Genomic DNA, 22449 nt, shown 5'->3' with positions numbered 1-22449 from the left:
TACTGTAAGTATGGCAATTAAACATAAATAAAGGAAAGCAAAACACGGATACAAGCAAAATAACTAGAACTAAAGCAGGCTAGCTGTGACTGTCAGGATAAGTCAAGACGCTGGCTGCTATCTGGAGTTTACTGGAGATCCTAAAGATATTTCATCCTAGAAGGTGTTTTGGCATAAATATTCAAAGGGAGAATTATCTAATGTTGTCTGATGAGTCTGGAATGTGAGTTGAATGATGACAGTATGAAATATAGACAAATACCTTTGAGGCACTCTGAGTCAGAAATGGACCGAGATAACATCTAGAAACATTTACTAAGGCTGTACTAACTAAACACTGCGATTGGGACATGAAACATCCTGGCTTGACGGGCCTAAAGACAATTAAAAACACTATTCCCTTGCTGAGAAACACCAGCTTGTGCTGTAGGATGGTGTGTGTAGCAGGTTAGCTCTAGACAGGCTGCATCCATTAGCCAGAGTAATGGTGTTTACCAAAAATAAAAGTCATAAAAGGGAACAAAAACTGACTAAATACACAGACGCTCTCAGACAACATCAGCAGGTAGGATTGAAGCTATATTTTGGCAGTGTTCAACGTGGCATATTTACATACTGAATACTGCACACTTTCCATCAGAGTCACAACTGTTTCTTTTTGTGCGCTGGATTTTCAAGTACTGTGATTGAAAATGTGATAAAGGTTGGTATTAATTTAATTTCTGCTTATGGAAGAAATAAGCAAGCTCAAAAACACAACAGTCTTTAATATACTGTTCATAATATAAACAAAGTAACAAGGTAGCTAGCAGTGCAGAAATCATCTGTATGAAGTATTATCACAGTCGGCTGGGATTTTGAGGAAAAATATGAAAATGTATTCATCTTAATTATTCATTTATTCACTAATGACACTAATTAAAAACTAGCAAACTAGCATGCTATTTAGCCAGCTGTTAATGTCTGTTAGCATCTCACTGTTCGCATATGTTATTAGCTAGGATATACTTGTTATACTTGATATACTTGTAAAATACAAATGAAACTGGTGTTTTTACAACTTTTACACAGTATTTTATTTATATTTTTAATGGAAATGGGTGTGTTGCCTTGTGTAATGCAGTACAGTATATGAAAATAGCTACATGGTATGTTGTTCAAATACATATGCTGTGTCAGGGGTGGCAGGTGAGGACCCAAATGCAGAACACAGACCGAGTTCAAAACTTAGAGTCTTTATTAAGAACGGCACAAAAAATGGCAGAGTTCTCAAAAGAAACTGAAAAAACCAGGATACAGCAGGCTGGTAGAATCAGTAAAGGAAACAACCACCTACAGTCCAATAATCCACAATCCAGAGAACAGGTTAAACATAGGACAGGCAGAGTCATTAACAGCATACAGTCCACTAATCCAAAATCCAGAAAGCAGGTTAAACATAGGATAGGCAGAGTGATAAGCAGCATACAGTCCAATAATCCAAATTCCAGAAAGCAGGTTAAACGTAGGACAGGCAGAGTCATAAGCAGCATACAGTCCAATAATCCAAATTCCAGAAAGCAGGTTAAACGTAGGACAGGCAGAGTCATAAGCAGCATACAGTCCAATAATCCAAATACAGAGAACAGGTTAAACGTAGGACAGGCAGAGTCATTGATTGAAGGAAGGCAGAGACAAACCAGGCAGACAGGAACTGAAGAAAAGGGCAGGAAGCTGTCTCAGAAGCTCAAGGCTGACTGAAGAGACCATCTGGCAAGGAGCATGGACTGCTCGCTAGCTTATATAGGACAGAGGAGCATAAAATGGCGGAAACCGGAAATGAGATCGCGAAACCGGAAGTTGTGTCCCGGAAGTAGCAACATGGAACCCGGAAATGCATGCCTGACAGTACCCCTCCCTCCACGGGGTGTCTCACGACGCCCCTCCTGGTTGATCAGGGTGCTCGCGGTGGAACTGGGAAACAAGGTCGGGATCAAGGATGTGACGTGCGGGCACCCAGGAGCGTTCTTCAGGGCCATAGCCCTCCCAGTCGACAAGATACTGGAGACCTCTACCCCGATGTCTGGAGCGTAGAAGGCGGCGAACTGTATAAACAGGGCCTCCATCAATGACCTGGGCGGGAGGAGGGGGTCTGGTGGAGGGAACCAGCGAACAGGCTCGGACAGGCTTGAGTCTGGAGACATGGAACGTAGGGTGGATGCGAAGGGCCCGGGGAAGCTTGAGTCGGACGGATACTGGATTGAGCACTTTAGAGATTGGGAACAGACCAACAAAGCGAGGAGCGAGCTTCCGACAGGCGACTTTCAGGGGCAGATCCCGAGTGGACAGCCAAACCCGTTGGCCAACATGGTAAGGGGGTGCCGGGTGGCGCTTACGATTGGCCCATCGAGCATAGCTTTTGGATGAGCGGAGAAGCACTAAGCGGGTCCTCCTCCAGACCCGTCGACACCGTTTAACCAGAGCGAGGGCAGAGGGAACCGAGGCCTCTAATTCTTGGGAAGAGAACAGAGGTGGTTGATAGCCGTAAGCGGCCTGGAAAGGGGAGAGGCCTGTGGCTGCCGAGGGAAGAGAGTTGTGGGCATATTCGACCCAAATGAGGTTGGATGACCAGGATGTAGGGTCTTCAGAACAGAGGATTCTGAGCCCAGTCTCCAACTCTTGGTTTAAACGCTCCGTCTGGCCGTTGGTCTGCGGGGGGAAGCCAGATGAAAGGCTAATGGAGGTACCCAGGAGGTGACAGAACTCCTTCCAGAATCTCGAGGTGAACTGTGGCCCCTGGTCAGACACAATATTGCAAGGCAACCCGTGTAAGCGGAAGACATGTAATAGTAGCATCTGGGCAGTCTCCTTGGCGGAGGGAAGCTTGGCCAAGGGCACGAAATGGACCATTTTCGAGAATCGGTCCACCACCGTAAGGATGGTAGTGTGGCCGGCAGAAGGAGGTAGTCCGTTGACAAAGTCCAGGGAGATATGGGACCAAGGTCGTCTGGGGGTCGGAAGGGGGCGCAGGAGCCCGGCTTGTGGGGTCCTGGACGATTTCTGCTGAGCACAGGTGGGGCAGGCTGCCACAAATCTCTGGATATCGTGCTTGAGTGATGGCCACCAGAAACGCTGTTGGAGAGTAGATAAGGTACGGGAAACCCCGGGATGACAAAAGAGGCAGCTGCTGTGGCACCACTGGATGACCTGAGACCTAAGGTGATCAGGGACAAAGAGTCTGTTCCTGGGGTAGTTGCCTGGAATCTGTATCCCTGCGATGGCCTGCTGCACTCTCCTTTCGATCCCCAGATGAAGAGCATGGATGGTTACCGACGAAGGGAGGATGTGTTCGGGAGCTGGGTCATCCTCATCGGGGGTGAATGGTAAACCGGATGCCCTTTCACGACTATTCTTAGAACCAGGGCGGAATGAGAGGGTGAAGTTAAAACGCCCAAAGAACAGCCCCCAACGAGCCTGTCGAGGATTGAGTCGTTTGGCTGTCTGAAGGTATTCAAGATTTCTGTGGTCAGTCCATACAATGAAAGGCTGCTCAGTGCCCTCCAACCAGTGGCGCCACTCCTCCAGGGCCAGTTTCACAGCCAGAAGCTCCCGTTCACTGATGGCATACTTCTGTTCAGCTGGGGAAAGGCGGTGAGAGAAAAAGGCACAGGGGTGGAGACGATTGTCCTTAGAAGCCCTTTGAGACAGGACGGCCCCCACCCCGATGCATCCACCTCCACCACAAACTGGCGTGATGGGTCCGGAAGAATCAGGACAGGAGCAGTAGTGAAGAGCTTCTTAAGTTTGACAAAGGCTAGCTCAGCCTCTGGAGTCCATGAAAAGGGGTGTAGCGAGGAAGTGAGTCGGTGCAGGGGTGCCACAACGGCACTGTAACCTCTGATGAACTTCTGGTAGAAATTAGCAAACCCCAGGAAACGCTGGAGCTGCTTACGGCTTTCAGGGCACTGCCAGTCCCTCACAGCCTCCACCCACCTGGGATCCATCTGTATGCTACCGGCCGAGAGTACGAAACCCAAAAACATGATGCTGGAGGTGTGGAATTCACACTTCTCGGCTTTCACATACAGACGGTTCTGAAGCAGGCGACAGAGCACCGACCGGACATGGTGAACATGCTCCTCTAGGGAGTGGGAGAAGATGAGGATGTCATCCAAGTACACAAAGACAAACTGGTTTAGGAAGTCCCGGAGGATGTCGTTGACCAGGGCTTGAAATATAGCAGGGGCATTAGTGAGCCCGAACGGCATTACCAGATATTCATAATGGCCTGTTGGGGTGTTAAATGCAGTCTTCCATTCATCACCCTCTCGAATACGCACCAGATGATAGGCGTTGCGGAGATCGAGTTTGGTGAAGACAGTGGCTCCCTGGAGGAGTTCGAAAGCGGTAGACATGAGGGGTAATGGATAACGGTTCTTGGTAGTAATGGCATTAAGCCCACGGTAGTCGATGCATGGACGCAAGGACCCATCCTTCTTCCCTACAAAGAAGAACCCAGCCCCAGCAGGTGAGGAAGATGGACGAATGATCCCGGCCGTGAGGGAATCTTGAATATATTGGGTCATAGCCTCTCTTTCGGGTCCCGAAAGCTGGTAGAGCCGACCCCAAGGAGGGGTAGTGCCAGGCAGGAGGTCAATAGCACAGTCATATGGGCGATGAGGGGGTAAAGAGGAGGCTCTGACCTTGCTGAATGCCATCCCCAGGTCATGATAATCGGAGGGTACTGAGCTGAGGTCAGGGGGTGGTTCGTCCATGTCAGACACCTTGGTAGGAGGTACAGATCCTAGGCAATGGGCTAGGCAGTAGGTCCCCCAATCCAGAATACGGCCACTGGTCCAGTCCACGTGAGGATTGTGCTTCCGGAGCCATGGAAAGCCCAACATAACAGGGGCAAATGGTGAAGGGATCAGAAGAAAAGACAACCACTCTTGGTGATGTTCAGAGATGGTGACAAGCAAGGGTTTAGTGCGTTGGGAGGCATGATGGAGGACGTGGCCGTCCAAGGCCCGAACTTGGAGGGGCGAGAACAGAGGCACCGTCTCAAGGCCTAGTTGTTTAGCCAGGTCTTGATCCATAAATTCAGAGTCGGCTCCGGAGTCCACAAAGGCAGATAGGTCGTAGCCCCGCTGGTCAACTGAGATGTGGATCTTGAGCAGTGGCTTGGAAGGGACTGATGGTCGTAGACTCGCCGCTGGCCCCTCTTTCAGCGATGAGCCCGGCCTTTTACTGGACAGGAAGCGGCAAAATGTCCAGCCTCTCCACAGTACAGGCATAGTCCTGAGGCCCGACGCCTGTCCTTCTCAGCAGAGGATAAGTGACGACGACCGATCTCCATGGCATGGGAGAGAGGAAAGCTCCTGGTTGCAGAGACAGGGAGGGTAGGAGAAGGCGGGGGGCGAGAGACAGTGGGTCGGTAGTTGGGTTGTCCAAGACGTCGGGCTGACCTTTCAGTTTGGCGTTCCCGAATGCGTCGATCGATGCGGGTAGCCAGGGCGATCAAGTCATCGAGGTCGGCTGGTAGCTCCCGGGCAGCGAGCTCATCCTTAATCTCAGAAGTCAGCCCACGATAGAAGGCATCGTAGAGTGCGGTGGCATTCCACCCGCTGTCGATGGCAAAGGTGCGGAAATCCACCGCATATTCCGCCACGGTTAGGCTCCCTTGTGAGGCTTCAAAGAGGGAGCGTGCTGCATCCTGCTGAGGAGCTGAGGTGTCAAAGACCTTGCGGAGTTCATTGGAAAAAGACTCAAAGGAGGAGCAGAGTACAGACTGACGTTCCCACTCGGCGGTTGCCCAGAGCTTGGCCTTGCCTGACAACAGGGAGATGACATAGGCTACCTTGGAGCGGTCTGATGGGAAGGAAGAGGGTTGAAGTTCAAAGATCACTGAGAAATGCACGGCATAGTCCTGGTTCACCGGAGAAGCGCTCGGGGTAAGGCAGGTGTGGCTCCCGAAGATGACCTGGTGAGCTCGTGGGTGTCGTTGTCGCCGAGGGAGCTGAAGAGGGTGGAGTGACTGGAAGCTGATTCATGCGACGGATCAGTTCGTGTGTAGCCGAGGCGAGATCCTGGAGACGACGTTCGTGAGAGGTGGAGGTCTCAGATAAGGAGCTTAGAAGGGCTTGCATGTTCTGTGGCTCTGCTGGGTCCATGTTGGCTAGATGGTACTGTCAGGGGTGGCAGGTGAGGACCCAAATGCAGAACACAGACCGAGTTCAAAACTTAGAGTCTTTATTAAGAACGGCACAAAAAATGGCAGAGTTCTCAAAAGAAACTGAAAAAACCAGGATACAGCAGGCTGGTAGAATCAGTAAAGGAAACAACCACCTACAGTCCAATAATCCACAATCCAGAGAACAGGTTAAACGTAGGACAGGCAGAGTCATTAACAGCATACAATCCAATAATCCAAAATCCAGAAAGCAGGTTAAACGTAGGATAGGCAGAGTCATAAGCAGCATACAGTCCAATAATCCAAATACAGAGAACAGGTTAAACGTAGGACAGGCAGAGTCATTGATTGAAGGAAGGCAGAGACAAACCAGGCAGACAGGAACTGAAGAAAAGGGCAGGAAGCTGTCTCAGAAGCTCAAGGCTGACTGAAGAGACCATCTGGCAAGGAGCATGGACTGCTCGCTAGCTTATATAGGACAGAGGAGCATAAAATGGCAGAAACCGGAAGTTGCGTCCCGGAACCGGAAGTAGCAACATGGAACCCGGAAATGCATGCCTGACATGCTGTGTGTAGGACCGTATATGTGTATGTACAGTATGACTTGATTACACCCTTGGTAAAAGATTCACATAAAACCAGAGTGACTTTACATAAATAAAGTTACACAGCTAGCCAGACTCAGGTAATTGGCTATAAAAGGAGATACAGTCGGGTGAAGTAAATGGCTGTGATTATAGCAACTGTAAATTATTACGATGAGGAGTGGTCATATACAAAAGAATTTTTTTGTTTCACTGTATAGCATTTGTAATTAACGGTATACACCACAAACAACATAAAATATCTAATGAAAATGTGAGAGAAACCATCACAGCATTTTATCATAGAGCATACACAACAATCAGGTGATGCTCATATGGACTTAAAGTCTCATTGATCTGTTCAGTCAATACCCTCCAATCAACACCTGCCAGCTGTTCCTCTAAGCTCTAAGCACTCACAAAGAGGCGTTCACACACAAACATTTAGTGAGCTCAAAAACAGTACATTTCGATTGCTATAATCCTAGCATGTTCAGTGTAGTATGTCCATTGACCCAAAACAGCTTTTTTGTCAACACAAAGTGGGCAGCCATTTTATTATTTTTTTGTTTGACCCTATTTAAAGAGACAGCACTCACAAACACCAGGTGTATGCTCTGAAAACATTAGGTCACTCTCATATGTCAATCAGATTCAAAGCAATGAATAGACATAAGGTTACACCAATAGCCTTATCCTTGAGCAAGGAGCTGTGTTTCGATGAGATGAAAAAAAAATAAGAATAAAATTCCGTAACATCTTCCAAACCTGATTGCAGTCTTCTCCATGGCATCAGGACTGTCCACAGCAGGCAACTCATCAGAGAGGATCTCCTCAGGACTGCGCGGGTCAATTAATATCCCTCTCTTATCTTTGTCCCTGATCCCGATGCCTGCTGTTATAGCGTTCCACAAGGCATTTTGGGACTTCGAGCCTGCAATCATCAGAGGGTACAGGGTTAGGAAAGTTACAACGGAGATCAATTTATTAGAAAGATAAACAATAAAGTTGTCTGACTGTAACTTTTATATGTGATATATACAAATAAACAAAAAAATAAATAAAATAAAATTCTGTATTTGATTGTTTCAGTATGCTAAAAAAAAATCCTCCATGGTCTACCACTAAACTGACAGATTTATATCTCCCCCTGCTGTTCAATCTATGCAAGTAGATCTGATGTTCACGTCTAAAACCAGCTGTGACTAGCACATGAATTCCTTGTCTAAAGCATGATGCTGGCTAATGCTGCCATCTAGCCTATTTGCTGCACATATGCAGGCTGAAAACCATTCACTGAGTGTTAAGTCCTCGTTTCCAAACACAGCATAAGGAGGTACATTTTTAGTGAAAATTACAAAATTGAATACCACTTATCAGTCAGGATATGTCTTCATGATATCAGAAATACATAATATGTAGAGAGATTTATATTATAAATAAAAATTTACATTTATAAAAGCCTTTTGTATCACTATGCAAGCAATAATGTTATAATGAATGACATTGATTAAATTGTTATGTGGCCTGACATGGAGCAGAAATGCCTACACCTTGAATTTGATTATTTTCCAGCACATCCCAAAATATTTAATTCCTGTTATACCACAGTACATAGTTTTTGGTTACATATACATGATGTCTAATGTCCTGTTATGCCATACGTTAGCATATACGCAGCTAAATAAACAGTTTTCCCACTCCAGCAACTCCATCGCCCACTCCACCCCCACCCCGCGCGCACGGACACACACACACACAAACATTTTTTTTTACAACCAAATCACTGAAGCTTTACCCTTAACCTTTGACAAATCTCTCACCCTGGAGACTCTTTCTGTTAAATAACAGCTCCTTTCACCATATCAACAATATATTATGCTTAGTCACTTAACATTGCATTCAAATTAATTTCTGATTTATATATTTAATTATGATTAGCCTTAGATTATGTCGAGTGATACAAGTCACCATGAATTGCTGTTATCACATATTAAAACATTATCAGTGATTTGCCTTGTAAGCTGAACTGCTGTCAGATCCGTGTTGCTATAGAAACTGTATCAACTCCTTCCAATTAATCAAATTCAAGATTTCAGTATATTTATTTTAAAAGTTCTATTATGCACATCTTATCTATGGTTGTATAAAGAATTTGATATTTGGTCTGTTGTAGTACAGATACTCACGTGCAAAGCGTGCCAGAGGCCTGGGGTGGCTTTCTCCTGTTTCATTTGCGACTGCGATTGAAAAGAGTGACAGAAAGATAAGCATATACCTTGAGGATGGCATATACAAACATCTGTTCCATCAGACTTAATAAATGTACTGTGCATGAATTTTTGTAGTTTGGTAGCTTTTGTTACACTGGAACAGAAGTTTTAAGACCGCCAATTAGTGTCAAGCAAATTGCACACTAAAGTCTTTAAGGAAATGCATCATAGTTTGCAGACAAAGTGCCTTATAAAGGATAACTTATAGATGAAAGCTTTAGTACCAGCTACTGCAAAATAGTTACTTCACATGCTTGTGTAAAATTTTACACAGCTAAAAATCAGCTACTTTAGGGAATTGTTTATGGGTGAATTGTAGTACTAAGCGAAAATTTAAATGATGTCACTCATGATTCAGATTGTTGGAAAGGTTTTTATTACTTTTGAGGTATCGTAGTGAGGCATAGTGAAGAGGTAAATAAGCAAACTATTGAAAAAAGTATGCAAATTAAAATATTCTGGGTTTTTTTTTTTTTCATTATTTTTGCTCGTTTGTATATGCATAAATATTCACATGTTAACATTCTCAAAAGAAAGAGCTAAACAGAATATAGTGTATAACCATTACACGAGTGATTGGATATTAATCTTCTGTTTAGATTCAGGTCTGAATTATTTTCAAAGTATTGCATTACACACATGATTGAAATATAAAATAAGATGACTGGTGATGAGTTTAACTCACTGACCTCTATGTGATGAATGAAACACCTATTAAACACACCACCTATAGCGCTGAAGGATAGCACTATATATGAATATATGTCTTTTTTTCAAAAGAAAGAAATGCAGCTTGACAGTTTTCAGTCTGTTAGTACTGAATGGAATAAAAAGAAAGTGCTCTGATGCAGGCAGCAACTGGCTCGTTTTTTCCGACATGTCCTTTGGGACTTTTCAGAAAGTAAAGGTGGAGGGAGATTATTGTTTGGTTGTGAAGACAGCCTCTAGGGAGGGATGTGTGTGTGTGGGTGGGTGTCATGATGGAAAATAAGAGAACATCAGTAAGTGGCCTCTATGGATTTTATGCTGAGGGAAATGGCTTGTCTCTGAGAGAGAACACTGAGATGAGGCAATGAGATATAATTTAAGCCCACACAGGACTGCAGGCTGTCAACAGTTCAGTGGACATGTGCTCTGTGTGTGTGTGTGTGCAAAGTGTATTTTATATATCTTACCGTTTCTGCCATATCTGCTGGTTAAAAGCAAGTATTTCTGTTTATGGTGTCAAGCTACGCAAGTCTCAAATAACATTAGTTTAAATGCTCAGGGCAGGTCAATCAGTACACACATGGAAGTGTTATTTACACAGAAGAGGAAAGTGGGCTGGACATTACATTACAAATACCAGCTGAGAAATAATCAAGCAAAATGTCTTTACAAATCACATTCAGTTGTAACTAAGAAACAAATCTGAATACAGATAACTTTCCATGCAATACATATGTATTGATGTATCTCTGAATGTAATATGTGACTCTACTGTATATGCAGTTAACATTTTCAAAAATGAGTGGTGACCACTTTAAAGTTCATTTACCCTCACCATCCAGTTAAATATGAACACTTGTACAACTGCACATTCATGAAATTATGCAAAACATTAAATGGCAGCAGTGCAATACACAGAACCATGCACTGATTTTATGCACTGCAGTCAGAATACACACACATCGAACCCTGAGGTGCATGGGATTTTTTATTTGTAAAAAGTAGTTATTTTAGTTATCTGTCCTATCAGCTCAAACCAGTTTCTCAAACAATGTTTCTCTCTCCTTTCTCATCACCAAAGTATTTCCACCAGCAGAACTACCACTCAGTGGAGTTTTTATTTATTTATTTATTTATTTTGCTTGTTTTTTTCCCCAGCACCATTCTGACTAAATTTCATATACTGTATATTCAAAGTAACCCATCTGGCACCAACAACAAGGCCACCTAGTCAAAGCGATTAAATTTCTTCTCATTCTAATGGTTGCTGTGAACATTTACCAAGCTCTTGACTTGTTTTTGCAAGATTTTATGCATTAAGCTGTTGGATTATTACACGAATTGAGCAGGGGTAAAGGTGTTCCTATTAAAGTGACTGGTGACTGTGTACATAGCATGTGTAGTGGAGCTTGGCAGTGGGTACAAGAGTAAAATGCAATACGCAGAAAGAAGAATGAAACTAAAGGGAATGACGGATAAAGCGAGACTTAACAGCCACAGTGGTAAGTAGGGACAAGCCCTCCACTGTGCCAGATGGATAATAAAGAGGGATCCAAAGTCTTCAGTAAAGGACTCTTTTAGCTTAGTCAGTAGGTAGACTGTAGACTGCACTGTGTTCAATGTGTGTGTCCTCAGGGGTAGGAAGAGGCCACTTCATTAGTGATAATGATTCCTCCCCGGGCTACTGAGACGACTCCAGTAATGACATGACGATTGAGGGTCTCCCACTGAGGGACAGGCACACATCTTCTTCTCCTCCTCCAGCCCTGTTCTTTTTTTCTATCTCTCTAGTGACCTCCTGTACCTGATTCTGATTAGCCAACAGGTACTCTAATGAGCTCTCTGCTGGGTAACCGCAACCCACCAACCCACAAATATATGGCAGGGGATGAGACTGACTTGTTTGTTACAAAGCGACAAAAATCACTGTGTAATGATGACATCACCCCTCCCCCACTTTGGTGGTGGCCATGGAGACATTAATCACAAAGGTAACTCGATGGCACAGGAAGGTCCTCAGAGGAAGTGTCTTATCTATGGAAGAACACATCTGCACGCCATCAGAATCTCATAAATGACTGCAAGATTACTCGGATGTAAAGCATGGTAAAATTGTGCAGAGCATTTTTAGCGTTTCTGGCTGCCTCCATACAGACTGATTGTCTACTGTAACATAAGTGGTGCCACTTGACCTTTGTAAAGCTGTAATTACCACCATTGCACGTTCTCTGAAAACGACTGTCATGTCATTTTGCCGCTTCGCTTGTATTGTTCTGTGCCTGCTTCCATACAAATGCAAGATACTGTGACTCATTTTACATAAAAACGGGACTATTATGTAATCTAATTCTATTCAGCATGAATGTGAAAAATCTTTTTCAAAAGGTCAGATAAGACAAATGTAAACTTCTGTAAAATCCAACAGTTATCATCAGATCCAAAAAGAAAAAAAAATTGTAAAGCCTCCATTTTAAATTAGGATTCTGTTGAATGAAGTTTAGGAAATGCTTAAACAACATTATTTACATAAGTATTTTTAGTAGAAGCACTAAGCCCCTCAAAAGCATTCACTGTAGTAGTTTTCACAGTGTGCTGTTTTATTCACCATTAAACCATCACATTAGCACAAAAAGACTTCTTTGTGCGCTTTCAAGCAACTCCCTCATACACAAATACCTGCTATTTTTGTAGTTCAGGTATTAACACTATTACTTTTAGTAATCGTTACTATTCTAGACTGCAGACATTTCAATCGGAACACACTATACAAACAGCCAGTAATGGGATTAAAAGAAAAAGTTGTGTTACAGACCCACAAACCCACACAGTTTCTTCCAATCTTACCGATCGTGAAGCTGAACCCATCAATGCTGAATGTGGCACTCCGACATTTTTTAAATCCTTGTTTTTTGGAGCTGGGCTCTGTCATCTTGATTTGATCGATAGTTCTTTACTTGTTGTGGTCAGTCTTCTGCAAGTGTCCTTTGAAGATGGATGTTTGGAGAGTATGAACAACTTCCTTTCTTGGTCCAGAAGAGCATGTGTTAGTTGTGTGTGTGTGTGTGTATCAGGATGATCAAGATGAAGAATTAGAAGTTTTGGGGTGCAGGTGGGCTGCCCCCTCTGTAGTACCCCTATGACAGCTCTAAAGTCCTGACTGCATCCCAGGCCTGCACATTAGCCAGTGCACAGAGAAACACTAACACAGAGCTCCCTCTCTCTCTCTCTCTCTCTCTCTCTCTCTCTCTCTCTCTCCGTCTTTCCTACTCTCTTTCCCTCCCTTTCTGAGATCCTCCCCACTTATCAGCTCTCACAGCACACAATACACACTCTCTCTCCACCTTGTTTGTTAACCCGAGTGTTAATACATTTGCACCTGTGATTCTGGCTTTGGCTCTGCTGTGCTGTTTTATAAATTGATTATTGCCTTTAATACAGTGCAGTCACTGAGTTCAACAGGCTGTGAGTGGATACACACATTTACAGTAAAGCTAATACGAGGATCATTCATCCATGCATCTGCTTGAATGACACATCGACAACATTATTCCCTAGCTGATGGTTTACCAAAGTATATTCAGCCTCACAGCTTACATTAGACAAATCGATCTGAGGGGGTTTAAATAACGGCAAAAAAGTGATTGAGAGAGAGAGAACGGCAGCTTTGATATTATACTAGCTGGCATACTGTAAAGTATTATGTGCGCAGCACATAATTACAGAGATGATCCTCCATCGGTGTTCCCTTATAGACCCCTGATCCGTGTGATTAGCCACTTAAATTGTACATAGTGTATCAGTGGCACATAGCACCTCAAAACCATAATTACTGCAGTGCCATTTTGGGAACAATGGTTATTTGAACGTCAGTGTGTATCAAATGAAGTAGGTAGGTTTACAGCATTGGACTTCTTGAAAGAGGCATGGCTTGACATTTTTATCCTGTCTTATTTAACCCCTAGTACCTGTCAACAGGTACTTTTCACAATCTCCATGTACATCCCATTAGATTGACTGTAGTGACTAAATAATTCCTGACATTTACTAATAATAACAGGTTTAAATGAACAACTGAATAAGAGTATCAAGGGGTTGGCTTCAGGACTCTCGGCACCTTTGTTCTCAAGTCTACACAGCAATTCATTTCTTGGAACAATGCAGTAAAATCCATGTAAATATCAGAGTGGTGGCTTGTCTGATATTCTGCAGTTAATAGTGCTCTTTCATTCTTAGCATCTCTCCAATTATCTTTGAAAAAGGGGGGCCGAGTGGAAACAGCTCTTCAGAGAAGGAGAGTTGTGAGATTTTATAGAGAAATGATGAAAGACCAGCTCTAACAAGAACAATATTGTATCTTTTTGAATGTTCTCTTTGGGTACAGCAATGAAGGTAAGGCTAAAATAACGAAAGCTATTAGGGTGATTTAGATAATAATACATGTGTTTACATGACAACAAAGGGAAATTAGGAAGAAAAAAAGAAAAAACATATTTAAATGATACTTTTGTTCCTATTCAGGTGTCTGGACTGTATTGCACATAAAGCCAACATGCTTTTCTCTTGATGATAGAAACGAGTTCTTACAAGCATTCTGCTCACACCATGTTACCATGGACAACAGGTAAACACAAAGTGAATTTTCAGCTGATGCTGTGGAGGAGTGAAGCATATCCATTCAATCCCAAGGCCACTGTGAGCTACAGGCGGCAGAAATGATTTGCTGGAAAGATATCACTTGGTAACCCCTTTTTCTTTCTTTCATTTCCACATGTAATTCTGTAAACTGAAGTAAAGCATTGGTGAATAAAGGGGGGAAATGGGAGTGAGAACCTTATTGCACTATCTTTTTTGATTTTTGTCAGATGTGACTGAAGCTCAGTGCAAGGGCTACAACTTAAATGAAAGTGTTGGAGCACATGTGTACTCTTAAATGCACGCTCAAAAATTAAGGTGTAGGAGTCGAGGATCACATGACTTATGTTTCAGGAGAGAAAGTGGATGAGAATGACATTTAAATGTCATATTGTTATGACCCCCACCTACTCATCATGCAAAAAAAACCCTGTTCATCCTGTATTTAATTAATTAGCCAGGAGTGGAGAGGAATATGATGTACATATCAATATCAAATGATCAAACTAGACTATTTATTAATAATGTTAACACAAATATCCAGGTTATGAAGATGATCAACAATGAAACAAAAGCTCTGCATTAGAATGTAATAAAATTAAGATAGGATGTGTGGCTCTGAGTGTCATGGCTGAAGCACAATAGCCTTCTTATTCTGCGGTCATGTAACTTTCTGTATCCGTAGATCTGAAAGGAAACACTTCTATACCTACACTTTCGTGCAATTATCCAATCAGCCAATCACGTGGCAAAAATACAGTGCATTAAAGCATGCAGATGGAGGAAAAGAGCTTTTTAAATCTAGCTTCTAGAGTTTATACAAGTTCACTGGAAAACTAAAAATTGAAAAAATGTTTCCTGATCTTGAACTGTATATTTTTGGTGAGCTTGTACCGTGCATAGCTTCTGTGTGGTCTTCTGCTGTTGTAGACCGTCCACTTCAAGGTTAGAAATGTGTGTTCTCAAATTCTTTTGGAATTGGATATTTGAGTAACCATAGCCATCATGACAGCTCAAACCAATCTGGCCATCAACAAGGTGTTTCTGCCTACAGAAGTGCCACTCACTAGATAAGGGGTGTCAAATTTTATCCACAAAGGGACGGTGTGGGGGCGTTATTTTATTCCAACCGAGCCAAAGCCACACCTGAGTCTACTGAAAGCCAAGATCAGTTAAATAAACAGGTGAATAATATTTGACATCCCTGCACCAGATGTATTTTTATTTTTTTTGCCCCATTCTCACCAGTTTCTGAAATACTCAAAGTAACATGTCTGGCACCAACATCCATGACATTAAAATGTGTTAATCAGTCACTGAGACATTTTTCCCCATTCTGATGTTTGATGAAAACAATAGCTGAAGCTTTTGTATAAGCAGACTTCAGAATTATTGTAGGTGTTTGAATTTTATAAATATTGGTGTACTTTAGCTTTCTTTGTGCCAAGTTTTATTCAAGTTAAATTCTGAAAGTACTTAAAGTAACCACCCACTGAGCCTGTAGAAGCCTTCTCCCATTCATTTACACACAGATGACTGGCTTTGACTACATCATGATTATGCATTAGCATCTGTTTTGAAAAGCAATGCAAGTGCAGTGTAGTAAATGTACAGTAGAGGTTTCCCTGGCAATAAAACTTTGTTTACACACTGACTGTATAGATTTTAATAGATTGATGACTTGCCCTTAACCACACTCTCCCAAAGAACATCCTAATAAACCTTCCTCTTTTGTTATTCTGTTTACTTCATATTTTGGTATCAAGAGAAAAACAAGAATTGAAATGCATCAAGTAATTCACTGAAGTTTTGCCTACCTGTTGTAAAATGCATGCTGTTTTATGGTTAATTGCTTTAACATTTAAATAACACTACCTAAACAAAGTTCAAACACTTGAAATAATATTCATGGGTTAATCTCCACTTACATATTGATATAACTAAAAGCAACACAAAAATCAAGGACGAGCCATGATGTGCCAATTCAAACACAGTACAAGGTCTGTTCACTTGAGTGTGAGTGGGAGCACAAAAGCCTGATCTGTTTTTTTCTCACCTTCCTACAGCATTGGAGCTCTTGTTAACTGAAAAGGCCATGGTGCTCCAAACTCAGGCCCGAGCATGCTGCAGGGACGTTACCATAGGAACTGAGCGTTGAGCTTGCAGGTACCATAGACTACATACTCATAAATCATATCCGAACTACATATGGTATTCAAGTAGATGTTTTGAGGTGGAAAATAGTTCTCGGTTCTGCATAGATAATTATTGGTATAATAGATCTTTGAAAGCCAGTGTCTATGCATCTGACCACAGACTTATGAGGATGTTGTAAATAAAGAACAAATGTAACTGAATCCACCCCTGAAAGGCAGAGAATAGATACAGCTTACTGCCCTTGGAAATGATTGAAGAATGTACAGTGACTGACTTACAGGTATTGACATGAGAGTACTGTTTTGACAAAAATAAATATATATATGTACTCACTCACAAGCATGGCTGTATCTCGACATATTGAAATAATTGCTTTCCATGATTAAATTGTAGCATTAAATAAACAATTATGTTCCAAAATATGCTATACTTAACTACTTTTAGCCTGGTCAAAACATTTTTCTCCCAAATGCTTTGGCTAAAACATCTAAAGCAAATACATGCATGCATATACACCGATCAGGCACTGAGAGGTGAAGTGAATAACACTGATTATCTCCTCATCATGGCACCTGTTAGTGGGTGGGATATATTAGGCAGCAAGTGAACATTTTGACCTCAAACATAGAAGTTAGATGTCTTAGAAGCAGGAAAAATGGGCAAGTGTAAGGATTTGAGTGAGTTTGACAGTCTGCAGTGGTCAGTATCTATCAAAAGTGGTGCCAGAAATTAACAGTAGTGAACCGGCGACAGGGTCATGGGTGGCCAAGGCTTATTGATGCATGTGGGGAGAGAAGGCTGACCCATGTGGTCAAATCCAACAGACAAGCTACTGTTGCTCAAATTGCTGGTTTTGATAGAAAGGTGTCAGAATACACAGTGCACAATGGGTCAATGGGTTGTTTTGGCAGCAAAATGAGGACCAACACAATATTAGACCGATGGTCATAATGTTATGCCTGATAATTCTTTTCTTGACTAGTCTATTGTTCATATCTAGCCTTGGTCAGATTTTATAAAAAAAAGTTCCTCTGCACATGGATCCTAAACGTCTAGCTGAGTCTTCTCTGTTACTACATAACTGTGCTGTGTACCTATGTGTCTTTAGAAGGAGAGTCTTTGGAGAAACGTTTAAAAAAGGAAGAGACTGAATAAGTACTTATTCGATGATTAGTGGATAAGCAGAGGATAGCAAGATGCCAAAATCGCCTAAAGAGGGTTTAATGCAGTGGAGGAATTACAGTGGAATTCTCCATTCTACAACTACATTTGTTTTTGGTTTTTCATTGTGTGAATATGGACCAGTCACAATCGTTTAAATAAGGTGCAAAGATGAGAAACAACAAGATGGCATCTCCTTACCAGCATTTTATGCTTTGCCTTTAGAAATCTTTTGCTAAGGTTTTGCGTTTGTTTTCTGTCTCTTACATTGGCAACTATAGCAAAGCAACAAAATGATTGGTATCATCAAGTGCATCATATGGTCAAATGTGCTCAAAATGGAAGCTTTTCACCATTAACCATCATCAGCGTGGAGGAAAGCATTCATTATTATGGGTGGTGGTAGCAGTAAGGAATGGGCCATGGCTTTCTTCCACATGGATTTGTCCTCACCTATTACCCATTTAGCCAGAGAGCATGAAGAACCTGACTTTTTAGATTTACCATTGACCATGAGTTTGGCACAAGGTGTGTGCTTGCTTGCCTTCCAACAAACAGAAAGTGTATTCTAGAAAAATTATGTGATTTGGGAAAAGGGTCTGAGTATGCACAAAAAAACAAGAAATGATTTGTGCAATATTTTTGATCAAAAGAAAGAAAGATTTCAAATAATTTAAGGTTAAAAAGGCTCTGGGCTCACAATAACTTGATTTCCTACACAGCTTACTTACTCATAATTTGCAATTTGGCATGCTTATGAAAATAAACTTTGTTTGCCTGGCTTGTAAGTGAGGCTGCTGTACACCATTTTCTACCTTTCCCCGACAAAAGTGCATTTATTCACTCTAACCAGCGGTGTATTCCATGGCATAGGTAATTTTCTAGAGCAGTAAATTGCCAGGAGCAGCACCCACACACTATGTGCTACATAAACACTCCTATAGGTGCATTAGTGAAACTCATTGTCAGGGCTGGCCCGTGGTCTGTAGGGCATTAGGGGAGCTTTGCAAAATGGACACCCCCTCAGCATTTTCTACAAAACTCCATTGCTTTTGCTTTTCTTTTCGTTTACATAGGAATATCAAATAATATTATATATACAGTACAGTGGGATCCAAAAGTCTGAGAGCACTAGTGATTAGAAAATTCTAATGAATTTATTCATTCAATTTTCATTACATCAAATTACATTATTGATAACAATCTGAGCAAAAAGTATATTATTTAAAATATTTACATGAATTTCAGAGTATTTGCTATGTTCTCTTTTTGCTTTAACAATAGTGTACACTCGAGCTGGTATGGACTCTGCATATTTATGCAAAAACTTATGATCCATTTTAGATGATATCCTTTCTAGTGTAGATTGAACACATGCTTCAGTAGAACAGATCAGGCATGGTGAAAATCTGACCTTTTGTTCAGAGCAATAAACATCATCAATATTACAAACTTGCTTACATTATATAGACAAAGAATCTTGAACATTAAATAGATGTTTATAAATGTTCATGATCTCTAACATTTACTTTTTTGTTTTTTAAATAAATCAAAATGCATCCGTTTATTTCCAGTTGTAAATAAATAAAAAAAATCCCAGGTTTTGAATGTAGTCTCTGATTGTTGGACCTCACTGTATGAAGCCTTTTTAAAATCCTATACTTACTAGAGGCAATTGTTTATATAACTTAATGAAGAATCTGATTAAGATTATTATAAATGTTGCACAGCAAACCACAGCATTGGTTTTAGACAATCACAGGCCACCCAGAATACCCTATCCCAAATCACATCAAAATAAACCCTGCTGCTGTTGACTTTTGGTCCATCTCACCTTCTCTTTTTCCATCAGTCAGGAATAAGATCCCAAGATACTTAAACTCCTCTGGCAAGAGCATGGCCTCTATCCTCACCTGAATGTATCATCCCACTCTTTTGCTGGAGAGAAGCATGGCCTCAGACCTAGCTGACTTCATCCCACCCACTAGCAAAACTTTTGAGTGCGTAATGTTTGTAGGTGCCAAGTGAACAGCCTTATCTACAAATAAAAGGGATATTATTTCTAGCCCTCCATACTGGATAACTCTCCAAGCTTGGCCGCTTCTTGATATCCTGTCCATGAAAACCATAAACAGGAATGAAGACAAGAAACACTGTTGACAGTGTCCAACACCCACCTTCAATTATTTTGAATGGCAGGAATACAGCTACAACTCTCAGTGTACTTAAACAAAGACTAGATCTCACTGGTCAGGAAATTCAGATAACATATACACTTGCAGTACCTTTGTAGGAAATGTTGATGAACAAGATCATAGGCCTTCTCCAAGTCTAGCAATGTAATAAAAAAGAAGAACAGGGTTTAGATGTTTTCTTATAACTAGTTCATATTGTATTCTACATAAGAGGTTAGGATTTGAAAGAAAAGTTAGCTTTTCCATTTTGCCTGTCATACAAAGAGACACTAAGTGACTAAACCTATGAGAGATTTGTAAGTGAGATGTAAATAAATATGAATATATTATTCACTATGAGCAGATAGTGAATAATATATTAAACAGATAGAAATAGAAATAGAAATAGGAGGCATGGTATGTAGATGATGTGTTCTGAACAGTTGCTTATACACTTACAAACAAGAGTTGCACTATTTGGTTGGGGGTTTTTTTCCATAGCTTTTTTTCCATAGGTTTTCTTTTTCCATAGCTTGCCAGAAAAGTTCACGTCTGGATAAGACTTAGAGAGGTGTGCACCGGAACTGGGATCCTGCAAGCAAGTGGTCAAATATGAAGCCTGCAGGACCAAGAAAGCCCACATTCATTAAGGGTTCACTTATTCATCTTTGCTAACTGTCTGATTGAGGTATATTTTGGAAAAAGTTTCAGCTAAATCATAAGAAATGTCCCAGGCAGGTCCAAGCAAAAATAAAAACTGTACAAGTGAGATTATTATAAGCAGCCCAACACACATCTTAAAAAAACCTTCCAGTTTAAGCCATGAGCATTTGGTTTAAATCCAAATACAGCTATAAAAAATATTGACACTGCGTTACACATCTGTAAGTGAGGTTTCTATAAATCTTGTCATGTTTGTTTTTGTCATCTTAGGAAAAAATTTAAAAAAAAGTTTTTTGTCCAGGGCTGACCAAGGTGTGTCTACCCACTTGGTGACACCTTCCACCCCGATATTTTTTTTATCCTAAATCACCTAACACATTAAACTCATAATAACCAAAAGAAAACTAGTTTTCATACAGCTTTGTTTGCAGAGTATTGCGTTATCAAAGACGCCTCTCACCCGAATCATGGACTATTTACCCTTCTCCCATCCAGATGGCGCTTCTGGTGTCTTAGCGCCCGTACAAACAGACTGAGAAATATCTTCTTCCCCGTGGCTGTTTCCTTACTGAAGAGCTGATCACACTGATACACTGTAATGTGTACATTTACTTTACCTCACTGCTTTACACCTGGCACCTTTGCACTATAGAAATTTTTAAAAAAAATACTGGTTTTGCACTACTGTACATTTTTATCCTGTACATAACAATACTATTTAAACATGCATATATATATATATATATATATATATATATATATATATATATATATATATATATATATATATATATATATATATATATATGATATACAATTTATATTTCCCACTACACCTGTACATAAGACATCCATTCTCCTGTACATATCACCTCCATAGCTGTATATCCTTATTTTAATTTATTGTAAATATGCCACTTATGCACTTCTGGTTGGATGCTAACTGCATTTCATTGGCTCTGTACATGTACTCTGCACAATGACAATAAAGTTGAATCTAATCTAATCTAATCTAATCTAATCTAATCTAATCTAATCTAATCTATAATTTCAATGCCACTGTAACATTTAATGTGTTGAATAATTCAGGGTACTGTAAAATATTGAGAATTCTTTTCACCTTCATGCCTCTACAAAAAGTGAGTTGTTTCTTGCATCACAGCCGTTTATCTTGTTAGTTGTTCTTGACAAGGATGAATTTAAGTGAACTTTGACTGGTGAAGCACAGCTTAAAATCCAAGTGGTATGTAACACCCAAGGCACTGCTTTTCTGTTTTGTGCTAAAAGCTACATATACTGTATGTAATTGGATGTGTATAAATCAATGATGCAGATTAAAGTACTTCTGAAAAAGGGCAGTGATTTGTGTTAGGCAGCCTGACATGAACACTCACTCATCTGGTGGTTATAATGGTTCCCTAATTACCTTAATCTCTCTGGATGTTAGCAATTTATAGGGATTTCATTGGCCTTGGGGGTGGAGAAGGCATTTGAGAACACTTCAAGAAGTCTGTTAATTAAAGCTCCAGTCCCAGTAATTAGCTCTCCCACACCAGAGTGAGGCAATGACCACGCTTGGGATTTCTAAAGACCAGAACATGACACATGAAGAAAACTTTTTCTTAGCCCACATTTTTACACATGAAGAAACTGCAGCTTTCTTTTCTCTCATAAAAATAAACACGTACAAGTCTGTGTGTTTGTGTGTGTGTGTGTGTTAGTGGCTTCTTTCCAATAAATACTACTTGTTACTCCTTTTTACTGTCACCTTATGCTGGAGTTACATAGTGATGATTCATGGCGCTGATTAAGTCTCTGCTGAGTGTTTACAACGATAAAATAGAAAATACTGATATCCTCAAGCAGACATTTGAGGCTAAAATTTGACATTTTCGTGACATGACACTCTCATGACATGTTAATGAGAT

General features: G+C 41.1%; 1 protein-coding gene across 3 annotated transcripts in view; it reads right to left on the bottom strand.

Annotated features, from left to right (window-relative positions):
- The window catches only part of pde1ca (phosphodiesterase 1C, calmodulin-dependent a), a 73489-nt gene extending 60549 nt beyond the window's left edge, over positions 1 to 12940 (bottom strand). For all 3 annotated transcript variants that reach the window (XM_058393173.1, XM_058393180.1, XM_058393186.1), the window contains exons 1-3: positions 12579 to 12940; positions 8943 to 8993; positions 7522 to 7687 (exon numbers count right to left, since the gene is read on the bottom strand). In XM_058393173.1, coding sequence (XP_058249156.1) covers positions 7522 to 7687; positions 8943 to 8993; positions 12579 to 12663 — 302 coding nt within the window. In that variant the 5' untranslated portion in view covers positions 12664 to 12940. The remainder of the gene's footprint in view (positions 1 to 7521; positions 7688 to 8942; positions 8994 to 12578) is intronic.
- Positions 12941 to 22449: the final 9509 nt, after the last annotated feature.

Source organism: Hemibagrus wyckioides, linkage group LG01, assembly GCF_019097595.1.
Source record: "Hemibagrus wyckioides isolate EC202008001 linkage group LG01, SWU_Hwy_1.0, whole genome shotgun sequence".
NCBI lineage: Eukaryota > Metazoa > Chordata > Actinopteri > Siluriformes > Bagridae > Hemibagrus > Hemibagrus wyckioides.
The sequence above is the reverse complement of the archived record's forward strand: the minus strand, read 5'-3'. Positions and strand labels throughout refer to the sequence as shown.